This window comes from Gavialis gangeticus, unplaced genomic scaffold (genome assembly GCF_001723915.1).
Source record: "Gavialis gangeticus isolate Ggan-Ray unplaced genomic scaffold, GavGan_comp1, whole genome shotgun sequence".
Lineage (NCBI taxonomy): Eukaryota > Metazoa > Chordata > Crocodylia > Gavialidae > Gavialis > Gavialis gangeticus.
Window position 1 is genome coordinate 249,595,010 of NW_017729032.1, and position 16,152 is coordinate 249,611,161.

Genomic DNA, 16,152 nt, shown 5'->3' on the forward strand with positions numbered 1-16,152 from the left:
GCACGCGTTGCCTATGATTGGGAAGAAATATTCAGGGGAAAAAAATGAAGTCAGCTTGTTGTTAAGGCAAATTTAATCGATTTCCCACCAATTCCTTTTCTCTTTTCAGGAGAGCCTCTTCTTTCTCAATAACTCTAATGCTCTCTTATGCATGCAAATGTTTCAGCAACAGAATACAGTACATGCCTTAGCTTATATGGTTACCTTGTTTAAAGTGAACTATCAACAGTGTTATGGTCTAGGGACAAAGTACATCTCTTTGCAGAGGGCTAGCACAGGTTTTAAACAACACAAATCTCGCTTGAGCCATATTTTTAAGGCTCATGGTTCACAGAAGTTGTGTTGGTCATAGGCAAAGGAGTGAGTCTAGGGTAGTGACAATAAAATCAGTGGTAAAAATATATATGCAAATTATATATATGGAATACATATATAAATTACTATGTCAGTAACATTTTCCTATGCCCCCTCTTTTTATTTTCTTTCATTTGCATTTCTCGGACTCTCTTTATTCTGTGCATTTTAATGTATAATTTTGGTCTCTCCATATTGTACATTGTGGGTACAGTGGCCTAGTAAATCTGTTTAAACACAGCAAATGCCAGAGGATGAATAGAAGCTAATTTTTACTTGCAGAAAGAATGGGCCAAGTTAGTGGCAGCTGCTGATAATTTTGCATATACATTTGTGGCCTGCACAGAAATGCATGCACATGTGCGAAGACAACACCTGAACATTTTAAAACAAAACTAAACAAAAACAAAACAAGAATTCAGTGGCACTTGTCCTGTATGCTGAAACAGCAAAGTAGTTTCATGGTTGAACAAGAGCAAATATGCAGTTTCTAAACCTGGGGAAATGTCAGTTTGATCAAGATACTAAGAAAGAATTATCCTGCACAGCAACAACAACAAAAGCCACCCATAGAAACCCACAAAACCCAAGAGAAGGTTCATAAAGTTTTTAATAAATATCCTCACCAAAAGAATCTCCTGGTTACTCCTTTCCTGGTTACCTATACTTTTGTTTTTATAAAAAATATATTTGATTAATAAATGCTTTTTATATTGTTATTATATTTATTCTATTGAAAATATATTTTCAGAAGTGTGATAAACCTGGAAATTAATTTCCATGAAACATATTCAGGTCAGTGTATATGTAACATGCAACTTTGCACCCACGCTACCAGGAATAACAAACGTGCATATGACAGCAAGAACGCACTCTTATGGTTAGGTTTCATTCTGGATAACTTCTGAAACCCTTTTAACAAGTAACCAATGCCCAGATCCTCATTAATATTTTTAAAGAGAACCCTTTCCCCAAATGGCACCCTGGTGGAGATGGAAGCAAAGGCAGATAAAATGGAAAGCAAAGCAGTAAAGGGGAAAAAAAATCAACTTTAAGGTTTGTGTCTGAAGTTCTTATTCCAAACTATTTAAACATATATGATTTTCTTTCCATAAGAGAACTCTCATTAAGAAAAAAAACATGAAAATATAGAATTTGTGCAGAAATTTACAAGGGACAGCCTCATAGAGTATATCTAAAGCTGGTTAGGTCTCTAAAGGGCCCTGATCCTGTAATAATGTATGCTCAGGATTAGTTGGATTGAATTCAGTGGGTCTGCACATGTGCTTAAAGTTATTCAAGATTGGGATCACAGTTCTTAAAATGTGCTTGTCAAATTAGCATCTGTACCTTAAAAAAATCTGTTCTGGATCTGAAAAAACTGTCTTCTGGAATTAAAAAAACCTCCAACAATTGAAGAAAGGAAAACATTCAGTTCACCAGTGTTACGCCATTTAAATCAGTGGAGTTACATCAGCATTAAAATGAAGTAACAATAGTGAATCAGGACTAGTGTGTCTTAGTCTGTGAAACTGGTTAGCAGTATAAACCTTTTTAAACCTCCTCCTGCTCTTCCTTCTCTGCCTCCCATATACAACATCAGCCTTTTTTTCAGCATCAAGAAGTATGCTTTGCTTTTAAAGTTGAAATTAAACAGAGTAATGATGACTTAAAATGAATGATGACTATTTAGACTGGTTGATTGGTTTTGAAGTATACACATATTTTACTTAATTGCCCAAATGCATTTTTAAACTGAAAATTAATGTTCAAGTATGCCCTGGGTTCACATAACTTCAGAAAAATGGTGTAAAAATTAACACAACCATCTGCACCCAGTTTACATGTGACATGCGTGTAAATCTATGCATGACTTTCAGAGCGTATGCAGACATACACTCATTTCCCAGTTAATGGTAGCGCATAACTCATGCAGTATCCTGGAAATGTAATCCAGCATATAAGTTGTCTGAATAGAGCATGAAAGCTTTAAATCTTATAGAGGTACAAATATCATGTCAGGCCTTTGCAGTCATGTTCTTGCATGTAAATATGGCTATTGAATAGTTCTAAAGATAATTATATTATATGCCAGTTAAATATTGGTACTAAATGAAGACTAGCTATTTAATAACTAGAGCTCCATTCTATTACAGTCAGCTTTTTATTTCTAAAAGCAAACAGTTAAAAGTAGACTCAAGGCAACATATTACACTGCCATCCTATGCCTCCCTCTCTGCGGTGTATAATGTAACTAGTGCCACACAGTGTAACTTACACTACTGATAACATAGTGTTTGTACCACTGCTTTCTAGTGGATGGTATGGTAGACCTGCTTGCGTGTGAGTGATCTCCTCATTCTTTAATGGCTGGCCACAGAAGCTATATTAGTCCGGAAATGACTAGAGTTAACAGAGCTCCTTTAGTTCAACTAGTAGATGCCTGTAGTTTTGGAGCAGAAAACTCTATGTGACCACACTGTGTAGTATAGGTGGCAAGTGTAAGTATATAGGGACCTACTCAACCTGCAATTTCACAGATTTATGGCAATCAAGAAATTAGGTGATCTCTGTGAAATCCATGTGGAAAAAAAACATACTAAAAATAAAATGCTGGCTCCCCAGTGGGAGCCAGCAGTCCTCCCAGCCATGCAGCCCAGCACGAAGCAGGCTGATGGCACAGAAGTGAGCAGGCAAGAGGGCTGCCTGTTGTGTGGCCCTGCCCCATTTCACCAATCAGTGGTGAGGGGCAGGGCCGCATGATAAACAGCCCCCTCCACCAATCAGCAACGGGGGGGCAGAGCCACTGGGGCCCCTTGGCCAATCAGAGGTGGGGGATGGGGGGCAGCCACAATAAGTCCATGAAAATGGCAGCCAGCCCCATGATTTGCCTGCAAAATCAGATGGCCACTGCCTTGAGTTGGATAGATCTCTAAGTATACGTGGTTAAGGAATTGTTACAATAGCTTTTCAGGAGTAAACTACCATGTGATAGAGACAAATACTGAGTATTAAAAAGGGCAAAAAAAGGGTGAAACATCCTCAGAATGAATGAATGTTGCAACTTTATGAAAGATAAAAGAATGTTGAGTGATAATAGAAATAAATTTAAATTCAGGGCCTCAAGAAATTTTAAAACGTAATGCTTTCTAACCCCTTTCTCAATTATGCAGGCAATAAGAAATCACTACAGGAACTCAGTCACTTCTGCAAAGAATTCTAACACATTTCAGGCACCAGCTTACCAGCATTATTACAAAGTAAGGTAACAATAGGACCCATATATTTGGATTTAGTTAAGGGGTAAAATAAATATTTATGTCAAACTTTTTTTGATTGCACATTTGATATTGGAAGTTACATGATCACAGAACATGAAAGAAGTCAAATACTTTTTGATCTACCATCACACTCTAAATACATCAATAAAGAAGCCACACCAGGCCAAATAGCTGCTACTATCAAAGAAATCCATGAAAGTTTCCCAAATACTGTTATACAAAGTTACACATCCATGCTGAGTTATTCACCAGTGCGTAGCAACAGTCTTGCAGTGGGCCAGGATTTCATTGGCAGGTAACTGATGGAGGATCTATGCAGTGTGGTTAAAAATTCCAGGCTGGAAGCATTAAAATAAAAGTATGTTTATAGTCTGAACAGGAGACTGCAGTTCTGGAAACTGGAAGGAGCAGAAGGGAGGGATGAGAATATTTTTCATTTTAGAAATGCTGAGGCACAAAACACAGTTGCTTCTAGTAGTTTCATACATGAAATCCTTTCTCCTGTATGTGCATCATGTGCAATCGTAAAGTCTGTAAACTGCTCACTATTCGTCTCTGGTGTCCAATGAGCACAACTCCAATTCTTCTAATGTCACTGTAAAGAGAAAAAATGCAAGATTCATCCTGAATGTATGAAAAGCCAAGCCTTTAGTACTGCTCCCGAGGCTGAGCACCTAGCAGAGTTCTTCAGAATTCTTTACATTTCTCAGCTGGAATATGCAAGAATACTGCACATTTTCAAGCTTTCAAAGGCACATTTGCCCCCTCTGGGTTAGTACAGACAGCCATTTAGGAAAAAATAATCTTGTGTCTGTGACACTGGTATATGCTTACACAATTTAAGGTCGAATCTTTCTCCCCAGCTCCAAAGAAATTCCTGAGCAGCAGTCAGGGAAAAGGGACAATCCCATGGCCGTGAGAGGGAAGCAATTCTTCCCATCCGTGCTGCAGAGGCAAGCAGAGCTGCTTCGTGTTTCCATGTTGTGGCTTAGAGACTGAAGTGGCTGCTGCTGCACTTTCAGTGCTTTGGGTAGCAGTAGAGCTTCCTAGATTTGCACTGGGAGACTGTGTGTGTGTGTCTGCATGTAGGAGGAATGATATTTGACCTTTTAGGCTATGTACAGACATTCAAAAAGCCTGAGGTGGAATAAATTTAAGTTACACAGTTTTCTCTAAGTGGCATAGTTTAGATTGGTAGTGAACAAAATACATATTCACTAGGGCTGTGTGAAATTTCGCTTGGTATTTCATTTCAAAGCTGCTTCAATGTGTTTTGAGCTTGAAACAGCAAAATCGAAACCAAACAAAAGCCTTCAAAACAGCTTTGAAATGAAACAAGGGCACTTGAAATGTTTTGAAAGTTTCGAGACATTTCGAGTTTTGAAGCCAGGCTTACATGGCTTCAGCGCTGGTTCCAGCCGGCAGTCTCCTATCATCCAGCAGGCGGATCGGGGGGATGCCCACACCCCCCGGGAGGGCTGCGGGGTTGTGCCGGACTCCTCCCAGTGGTGTGGGTCCCCATCTGCCTGCTGGATGACAGGAGGCTGCTCCTGCCACCTGGGATAGCGCTTGGTGCAGCCTGCACCCAGTCCTGGGAAGATCGGTGCTGCCACTGGCCCCAGCCAGCAGCACCAGCCTCCTGTCATCTGGCAACTGAATATATTATACAACTGAATAGGATATGGCTACTTTATATTCCAGACATGTTACATCTTGCATGGCAAAATAGAAAATCAGAAACCAATAGCAACAGTCATTATTAGTCATTAAAAGCATTCTCCTGCACCCACTGAAATTAATGGCAAAGCTCTGGTTAACTTATATGGAGCAGGATCAAGCACTGAGTGCCAACAGCGCATTTGGCAGTGCACAGAACAACAACAAGAAAAAATATATAACTAACTTGCACTACAGTATATGGGCTTGATCCTACTGACAGAAGAATAGACAACATTTTTCCCACTGAGTTCACCAGGTTCCCTATTCAAGACAGCTTAAGCATGTGAATTGTCTGACAGACTTCTGTGGTGACACAGAAAGCATGAGGCAGAACCAGGAACTGACACCAGGTCCTCTGTCTTCCTTGACTGCAATCTTGTCCTTCCTCTTCATGTGTTGTTTAAAATTATGTTTTTCTTTTATTAACTGCAGCAGAAGAGTTAAAACATACTTCTGTTCCATGCCTTAGTACTTATATAAGCTCCATCACAGCATCATTTTTTCCAATTGTAGTTTACTCACTGTAGAGAGAGTCATGTACATACTTACTCAATACTCATTCTTGAAACCATATCCAAAGTTGTGAAACCTCCAGCCATGAAGTTATTCTTATACTGACCCATTTTTATTGAGTCCAGCCAATCACTGACTGAAACAAACAAAGGATATTCTGGAACTTCACCAGGTGAATCTGGCATTCTATGGAAAGAAAATGTAAAAAGTTGTAAAGAAATATAAAAGTAATGTCAGATTTAATTTACTAGAGCTATTTTTTGTACTAAAGTGATGACCGGACTAAGTAAAAAACCCAAGCTAGAAAGCTCAGATCCAGGACTGAAATTCTCTTTAGAGTTTCAGAAAAACCCCCAGATCTTGCACTTTGATTTTAGCTCATTCTCTAAAATGTATGTGTCATATTTCAGCATGCAAAGTTATTTTTGATACTACTTCTAAAAACCAATGGCTTCAATGGGAGCTTTATTTGCTTTTGAAGCTCAGAAATGGTCCTATCCATGTTGTTATTATTTTGAAATATAAAGACAGAATATTCCTCTGAAGAACTTACACTTACAGGATGAAGATGACACCATAATTTCCAAACTCAATAAAGCAAGTCAGAGAGAATAAGAGGACAATTTAATCTTGGATATTATGGGAAAATAGCACAGATGGAATGCAAAAGTATTAATACCCTGGCTAGGTAATAACTTTCATATTTATCTATACAGAAAATTGCTGAAAAAGGGAATGGCTGTTTACTGTCACATTAGGCAATAGAAATCTTTCTAAATTTCTAATGCTTTAGATTGCAGCGGTGCAATCTAACAGCAGCAATACTAAACTTAAAATGGGAATAAAAACTATATTTAATACCCTTGTTTTCATGTGATTATAGAAGTAAGCAAAATAAAAGGATACAACTAACTTAATTAGTCTTCTCTTTCTTTTTACGTGCTATTGCTGAACTAAAACAGAGAGAGAAGACAAAAAATCCCATAATATATTCTATATTTTTTTCTGTTTTTACTTATACTTCCCCCTGTTTGGGATGAGGACTGCTCACCACTCCCACTGAACTTCATGCACTTGGTGTAGGGTAGAGGAACTGTTTCATAAGTGTTATCTGTTATTTGCCTTGCCTGTGTCCATTTTTCATACAGAAGCACTTCAGCAACATAAAATGTTTTATCAAATAAGCAAATGCATCATAAAGCCACAAACATGGGTAGGGAGACTCAGAAGCACGTGCAACAACCTGACATTATTTTTTATTGCTTTTGAAAACTGACTAGATTTCAAGTTGAAATTGTCCCTTTAATATTGGAAATCATTCGCTACATGACTACACTTAGCAGCATCAGTGTTTTGTTTGTAAAGACCCCTTTTATACATCATTTCGAGGATGTATTTTGTAAAACAAACATGTGATCATTTTTAAGTGCCTTGGAGTACTAGATTAAGAAAAAACATGTTTTGATTGCAATGGTGCAGTCTATAGAGAAATATTTTATTAGTGCCAATAAGGGTGGCAGAATCTGTCCCAAGAAGAGCAGGAAGTAGAAAGCAGTTCATCCTGCTACATTAATCTGCTAAGGTTCCATTCATCTGTATTAGAATACATTAGATATACTAAACTTTTATCCCAACATTAAAAAGATGCCAGAGGGTAGAAAGAGAGAATAAAGAACATAAAATGATTGGCTATTAAAAATCCATTTGAGCCAATTAAAAATGAACAAACACTAGAGGTCCTTGGTACTAAAAAGTGTGTGTTAATTTTAATTTAGTGTTTGAGGTTCTCTAAATTTCCAACTCTCATCTCACACAAAGTTTATATTACTAAAATACTAGGTATTTCAGATTTATATAAACAAAACTGAAAGGATTATCAGGCCAACATCTTGCATGGAAGATGCCAATATTTTTAGAAAGAAAGCAACACATTCATTGGGTAGGGCTAGGAGAAATAAGGGAGATTTTAATTCTATCTATATTTAAATGTATGCCCAAACTTCAAGTAAAACTGATTTTTAACAATTGCTGCTTTCTCTTCAGTTGGAGATAATTAGTTCTCAACACAACATCAATTCTTGAATGACATTTATTTCTTATGACGTTGGACTAATATATTTTTAACAGAAGACTGGGACAAATTAATCCCTAGGGTAATACTACTGACATCACTGAAATTATAACTGGTTTGGATTTTGCCTATTGAGTCTTTTCTTATAAAATAGACTTCATAGGTTAAAAACAGCCACCAAATATAACCATGCTGCCTAACTGCATTAAACAGAGAGGAGTACTAATACATTCAGAAATCAAATTTGCTGAAGCACAACACCAAAGCTCAATGGAATAGACATGAGTCTTTCAATCTAAATTCAGTGTTTTAAAATATACATAAATAAAATAAAATATTAAATAAATAAATATAAAATAATTACTCCCTTGTGCCAAATAAAACTATTCCAGTTGCTATTAACAACTCAGAGGAACACTTACCCCTCAATGTACAAATGCAGATTATGTATCCTGTGTGTGGGGCACTAAGCTGGTGAAAGGTCATGGAATTCTGGACATGTTCAGGGGCTTCAGTATCTAGACTCATTTAACACTGAGTCTATCCCAAGGCTAAGGGATATAGACAAATAAACGAAGGAGGACAATGTTTGTGATAAATTAGCAAACATTTTGAGATGGCCATATGGTTATCAAACCAGAAAATCCTGAGCTATTCCTGGAAAATTATAATCCACAAGAATGTTGAAGACACCCTGAGCAATTGGTATACATAGTGTAAGAACTCAGTTCTGTCAGAGACTTTGAACTATGAGACCCTGATTCCTTGCTACACTTCTGTGTAGTGGTTTGGGGGTTCTCTTTAAACCCAAAACAAGCCTCCTTCAATGCTGGCTGTGCAAAAGTATGATATGAAGACATCAAATGATGAAGATCATGTTGTATTGTGCTAAACAGGTAACTTGTTGCATCAAAGGCAATGTATTGTACTGAATACAGACAGCTGCTCTGCCTTGGAACAGTGTTTGATTCCTTGATGAAAGACCATCACTAATAGCAGTCTGAGGCTATCAACTCTGAATGACTTTTAACTGCTGGCTTGCCCCCATGGAACAATAATACTTCAATGCAGAGCCTTACAAAGGGAACTAAGCATGACTAGCAAATCTGGAGTTTCTTCCCTGGCTCAGAGAGAGAAGCCCTATTTAAGACCACGTGCCTGTGCACACCACGGGTTTTAATCGTTATTAAATCACAGCCATAAATTGCTAGAGAGTAAGTTTAGGCTACACATTAGAAGGCACTGCTTCACAGTCAGGGTGGCTAGGATCTGGAACCAACTTCCAAGGGAAGTGGTGATGGCTCCTACCCTGGGGATCTTTAAGAGGAGGCTCAACGTTTACCTGGCTGGGGTCATTTGAGCCCAGTTTTCTCTCCTGCGTACGGCAGGGGGTTGGACTAGAAGATCTACAAGGTCCCTTCCGACCCTACATCTATGAATCTATGAATAAATTAAATAGGTTTATAAAATTTAAACTTGTTTATTTTGGAGCATTGCATCTGTGTTTCCATGCATTAGGTTTTTGAACAAATTAAGCCCTGGAGCATTGCATCTGTGTTTACATGCACTAGGTTTTCAAACGAATTAAGCCCAGTCCCCAGCTGGCACCACAGGAGACCAGGATGGTCCAGCACTGCCGCCCGGCCTGGGGCACCCCACCCACCCTGTGCCCATGCCCTGCCACACAGCTGTGGAAGCAGGGAGCTGGCAAACTGCACAAGCAAAATAAAAGCGGAAACCGTTCGAAAGCGAAAGCAATTCAAGAGAGTGAACTACAAAAAAGTTGCAGTGCCCTCTGGTGGACAAAGAGACTCATTACACATCTTTAAGTGCCTTTGTGTTTGCATGCAATGGATCCATGGATGCAACACATTAGTTCCCGGTGAGCCAAACTAAACTACATCCAAGGAGTTTGAGTTAATGTATCAGAAAGACTTTTCAAATGTCCGGAAAACCCGCTTGTGCAAACGGTCATGCAGTGGCAGTGCAAGGAAGGGCAAAAAATGTTGTATGTATAAAGGATTCTGCTCTGTGCTAGGGTGTGATCATTACTACATGTAAGCAGAGCTTACAGGACAGAGAATGCAGTATGAACTCTACCAAACCTCAAATGCTGGTGAACCATGGACTCACAAGAGGGGTAAGAGCAGACTAGGGGAGCATGCAGCTCAAGACCTTCATTGTTTTCAAAGATGCTGTATGACTAAAATTAACATGATTAAAAAATTCCTGAACCATGGCTTGGTTCCTCACTTTTCTAACACACTGACTTCAGTGTGGGCTAAATGATTAAGCTTGGCAGGTCTACAACACAGGTGGAATTCTAGTGGAATATGCCTAAGCAAGCTGGGGTCTTAGGAGGTCTCCTACTGGTTTCAAGATCTAGGATGACTGGATGGCAGCATCCCATATCCCAAGGAAGGTCTCAGACATAGCTCTGTGTCTGGGAGTATGACTTCCAGCCCCACAGTTAGAAACAGTGACTGCATTCTACCCAGGCTTAGCTGGCTTGGAAACACATAGGACTCAGTGACTGGGTCTGCTCACAATGGACTAATAATTCTATACTGTCTCAACTCTGACACTAACCTTAGAATATAGTCAAGGGCTATCCACAAGCTCCAACTCTACCCTTAGCTCTTATCCAGATATGCCAAATCATTCCAAAACTAGCCTTTCTTAGCAAAGGGCCACTAAAACTCTCCCACACTAACCAGTCCTAAATGTCATATAAGCCTCTGGTGACTACATAGCCTACATCCCTACCTCCAGTCAGCCATGATAAATCACCAGGCATAGTCTTTACTTTACCTCTCTGACCTTTCAGAACCTCATTGTAGGGTTTAAATATACAGAAGGCTCTTTGCACTGCAGTGAATTTTTCCCTTAATGAACCCCCTGGGCCAAAATCAGTACTGATGTAACATCACTTATTTCACCTTATGCCTGGCATGAGAATGGGTAAGTACACTGACAATCGCTTCTTCCATGGCTCTGCACCTACTGCTCCATTAATTTCTGCAACATTACTTTGAGCTGGGGGAGGAAGCTTCTGATAACACCTCAAGGAATCTGTTGTGGAATGATAGTGCCATTATTTTGCATATCATCTTTTTTCCATTGCGGTGAATGTAGCTCAGCAGGCCTGGGGTATATGCATGTTGCAGGAAAGTAAACTAAGACAGTTCACAAACTGATCGTGTGTTGTCTGCAGTTTCAAAACCACTGAAGACAAAATAAATTTACAGAGGGAAAAGGCGTGTAAAACAAAAAGTGAACAAACAGACAAGAAAACAAACAAAACAAACAGATAAAAATGCCAGACAAAGAAAAGAAAAATGACTAGGAATGTAATCCATATGCTTTTGGGTGGGGGGAATTTATTCTTTTAATAATAAAAATCACCTTATAAGAGCTTCAATTTATTTTTAGCACCCGTGCAGAACTTTGCCAGATTTTTCCACCCCACCTAATCTGGTATTTTAACTGATAGTAGCCATTATGATTGTGTAAGGAAAGAGCGAGTCTTACACAAGTACATCTTCCACCAGGGTATGAAGGGTGCTTGGATTGCGGATCAGCTTGTCTAGGAAGCTGACGATATCACTGAACTTCGGCCGGTGGTTTCTCTCTTTCTGCCAGCAGTGAAGCATCAGCTGGTGAAGGGAAGCTGGGCAACCCATGGGAGCTGGAAGCCTGTAACCTTCTTCTATAGACAGTATAACCTAGATAGAGGTATGTGTGTCATTACAGGGCATTATATTTACATGACTGAAGTACAGAATAAAACCAAGTATACATTCTAATGACAAACCAATAACAAAGACAGATAATTAGGTCTCTTAGTCTGAAGTCAGGGAGAGGGCAGGGTAGATTTGTACCTTACCAGCTAATTAAATCAGAGCTGTATAGCACCACGTTTCATAAGCAGAGGACTTGCTTCATCAGATGAAGTAATTTACTTCTGATGAAGTAAGCTCTCTGCTTACAAAAGCTTACAACCCAAGAACAACCCCCCCCCCCACACACACATTGTAGCATTAGATGGTGCTCTGAGTCCCTGAATGAGGACCTGGTGAAGGCCAGGGGTCTGTTTTTTATAATGAGATTCAGATAAAAAATGCAAAGTATCAACCATAAAGGTATACCTCACAATAACTGGCACATGTGAGGTAAATTTGGGTGGCAGCGAGCAAGCAGAAAGAGGTTGCTGCTCCATCCCCTTCAAGTAGCCAGGAAAGAAGCAGGAGAAACACCCTTTTCCTTAAGCAAGCAGGAAAACAGAAAAGCAATAAGATACATCTTTGTCCTTTTTAACCGGCAGGTAGATATTATGTTGAATGAATTCAGGGAACTACCAGCTCTCACACTAATCATCATTTAGAGAAGTGTTCTGATATTTGCTTCAGGACATTGCAGCAGTATGTGGCAAGGCCATGGTACAATGATGCAGCACAAATATCAAACTGCAGCATCTGGCCCTCTGAAGTGCATCTGATGATCAGGTGATTCTCTTGCTCTTCAGGGCTGAGTATGAGCAATCCGGACAACGAAAGCCACTCAGCAATACAGCAAACAGTAGCTTTTATCTTCTACAGTATATGTCATAGAAACTGTGTCCCCAAATACTTTTTGTGAATAAAAAATGAAATGACTGTTAGATAATAAGCACCAGGAGAAGAGTCAAACTGCTGGGTTTGACAGGGGCAAAAATTGAGATTTGAAAAGAGACCATCTATGAAATGGACAGATCAGATATAGGAAGGCTGTTCCATGTGAAAGGAGCTGCAAAGAGAAAAACTTTTTTTAGAGCTGCCTAGATTGTTAGGAAAAAGATAAACAAGTGAGTGCTAGCTGAAGGGAGAGAGGAGGACAGCAGATGATGATCATATACAACCGATGAGTCCACATAAAGCATAAAAACAGAATGGGGAGCCAATGGAGCTGTGAAGAGAAGAAATGATCATTATGCCTCTTCCTATGTGACAGAAGGAGAAGAGGGGAAGTAGCTTTTCAGCAAACAATACTATAAAACACCCGAGACAGTCACACCATAGACTCAAACTCAATATTCCTAATAGTGATTCTCAATATGCATATACCAGCTTGTATGAAAATTGTGCCTGTTGAAAGAATGCACTCAAAATGACATTATCATTTGTCATACTTATATGAGCCCATGTATTGTACATACACCAATAAAGCAGAAAGAATGCATGTTCAACTATTTAGGTTGAAGCAACATTTTCTAGCACTAGCTGTAGCTTGTGTATTTTCAGTCTTATTAGCATGAAACCCTAGGTTGCTCTCTTTCTGAATTTTGAATTAGTATTGCTGGCTCTGCTTGACAATGCCTGATGTTTATGCTGCAGGCATTATGCAAATAACAGTAATGAAGCTACATTAGGACCTAAGCTCCACTTTATGATGTGCTGCAGAGGGGAGCAAGAGAATAGTAACTGCACTCAAATGGGCCTGAATTTTGGAAAAAAAATAGAGGGCAGAGTATACAGAACATAGCCTCTTGCAAACTGGCAGAAAACCTTGTACATAAAAATATGCACTCAAAGTTCTATGAAGAATTGCATTTGTAATAAGTAATTTTCAAACCAGCAAGCAGCAGCACAAGATGGTATACTTTACTTAGAAGCAGCATAATTTGTCATAGAGATCTCTGAATGTGTAGCTTCTTTCCTGTTCCATGCACTTAGGGTTACTAAGCAGCGGCATATCAGATACTGGGACATATAGACAATACACATCACATCACCCATGTACATGTGATCTCTTTTGATATCTCAAAGAACCATGTGACAAATAATCACCTCACTTGCCTTTCTGTACATTAATCCCTAATTCCAAATACCTTTGCTACTCAAACTAGGTATCACTGGGGAAAAAAATGGACCAGATTGTTCTTACCCTCAATATGTGGAATATGCCCCCAAATGGTCCTTTTAGAGTTTCAGGATTGATTGAATTAAGTCTTGTGATAACAGCTATTTTTATTCAAAGAAGTCCAGAATCCAATATTTCAAACAGTCTGTTAGAAGTTGTTACATAGATACTTGCTATAGTATTTAGTATAGTCTGCTGGAAGTTGCTAGATACTTGCTATAACAATGGCTATATCTTGGTATATACTTTTCAATGAAGGTGTAATTTTAAGCAGGCCAAAAATGTAGATATCACAGCCTAGCATCTTGCTATACTTGCTGTGTCTGAGGGATTTCTAAAAGGTATTGATACTTTCTAAGTCGAAAGCAAATGCTTAAAACACTCTGCTGTAAAGTTAATACAGAGCTGATGGGATATTTCTGAGACACCAGGTGCATCTACATATGCACATTAATGCGCAGTAGATGTAAAAAAAAAGTTAACATTACGCTAATGTGCAGTAGATAATCTACCGCACATTAAGCATCACATTGGAGATACTAAATTTAATGCTCATTAGAAAAGGTGCATTAATGTATGTATAGACGCGCCCACCTTGTTTTAAGAAGAATTTAATTGGCATCATATTTTCTTTCACACGTCACATTTTACTATATATCTAGCAAGAGAGTCATGGTCCATTAACTTTCTTATCTTGCTCAAAAGGAAAATTTCAGTAGGTAGAAGTAGACTGGTATCAAGGTCATTATTATTACTAATTCTTTATTATTAATAGCATTTATGGTTCTTTTTATCTTAAAAGCCCTGTACTAATATTACTTTATTAATATGCCCAATACCCCTTCGAGGCCAGTAATATTATCCCCATTACAGAAGAAACAGCAAAAAGGTGATGGAAATTGCCAAACAATATAGCTGGGGCCAAGTGTCAAAGGCAGGACTAGACCGCTGTAGTTCCTCATTTCCACTCTGAGGCACAACTGTACCCCAGGTGTTTCTATAAAAAGCAAATTAGACAACGTATGCCATATCAGGTGCCCACATTTGATTTTTTATGGACTCAAAGTGTGGAAGAAGTTGTCAGAGGTTTTTTGTTTGTCTTTTTACTCCTATTAATGTTTTTCTCTGTAGTGATGTAGCAAAACCCGTGTTTTGTTTTTTATTTTAAAATGCATTCCCTCCCCTTCCGCAACCATTTCTGACTTTTTCTCTCCCTCTCTAATCCCTATATATAAGTACGCTAGATATAGGATAAGTTTTAACATTTTATTTTAGGTAGTAAGTTTTATTTTTCCCTCCCCTCTTTGCAAATAAGTGCCCTGATATTTTGATATAGATATCCACCATTTTATAAGTGATAATTATTATGTTTGTATTGATTTTTTACTGTGTTTATATTGTGTGATTACTTTTTTAGGCCTACCTATGTAAGTTTGCATAAGTCATGTCATTTCCATCTTGTATCTCCTGACCCATGACTCATACCTACCCCTCCTATGTAACTTGGTTCCTGAATGAATGGAGATGAATGACAGTGCTTGAGAGACAATGGCAGGAGGTCTAAAAATAGCTCCGTCTGAATGACCAAACCATCAAAAGCAATACCTGGACCAATGACCCAGCCCTTGGAACCACTCTCAGCATTCAAGAAACAAAAGATGAGGTAACCCAATTTTGTGCCAAGCTGCACATGCTCAGTAAGAACACCTGGAGCCCTCTGGAACAGGACTGACATTGCCTGGCCAGGCCCTCCCCATAGGTGATCAGAGGCAGTCTGCCCCATAAACACGGGTAGTGAAAACTGACTCCTTGGGACGCCCTCTCCATCTGGACCAGCACCATGCCATACCACCTATCCACCCAGAGGACCTGCCAGCGACCCCCCTCTGGACGACACCTACTGGACAAGAACCCCTTTCCAGCCTGGATAGGTAGCTATCACCCCCTACCCACTCTTCAACTAAGGACTTCGACTCTGCTTCTCTTCCCTACCTGGACTACAGTCCTTCCACTGAGTCTCTTTCTTCTGCTGCTATTGTGAGAGCTTGTGTGTGTGCTTGTATGTATGTGTGTGTGAACCAATAACTTCATGGGGCTGTGTAATGTGTTGTCTGCTTAATAAATCTGTTATTTTGAAACCCTGAGTTGGGTTTCTGTCTGTTTCCTGACTGTTTCCTCCTTGCCACCACTTATCTACTCCCCAATCTCTAAGCTGTCAGCCTGTTTCCAGCCCCAAGCTCCCAGGTTTCTACCTCTCTCTCTCTTTCCTGGCTGTCTCCTCCTTGCCAACACTTATCTGCTTGTGCCCCCAATATC

General features: G+C 39.2%; 1 protein-coding gene across 1 annotated transcript in view; it reads right to left on the reverse strand.

Annotated features, from left to right (window-relative positions):
* Window positions 1-3,189: 3,189 nt before the first annotated feature.
* EPHA6 (EPH receptor A6) overlaps window positions 3,190-16,152 on the reverse strand; it is a 1,262,645-nt gene continuing 1,249,682 nt past the window's right edge. Inside the window, exons 16-18 of the mRNA XM_019525724.1 lie at window positions 11,470-11,663; window positions 5,904-6,053; window positions 3,190-4,230 (exon numbers count right to left, since the gene is read on the reverse strand). Coding sequence (XP_019381269.1) covers window positions 4,116-4,230; window positions 5,904-6,053; window positions 11,470-11,663 — 459 coding nt within the window. The 3' untranslated portion in view covers window positions 3,190-4,115. The remainder of the gene's footprint in view (window positions 4,231-5,903; window positions 6,054-11,469; window positions 11,664-16,152) is intronic.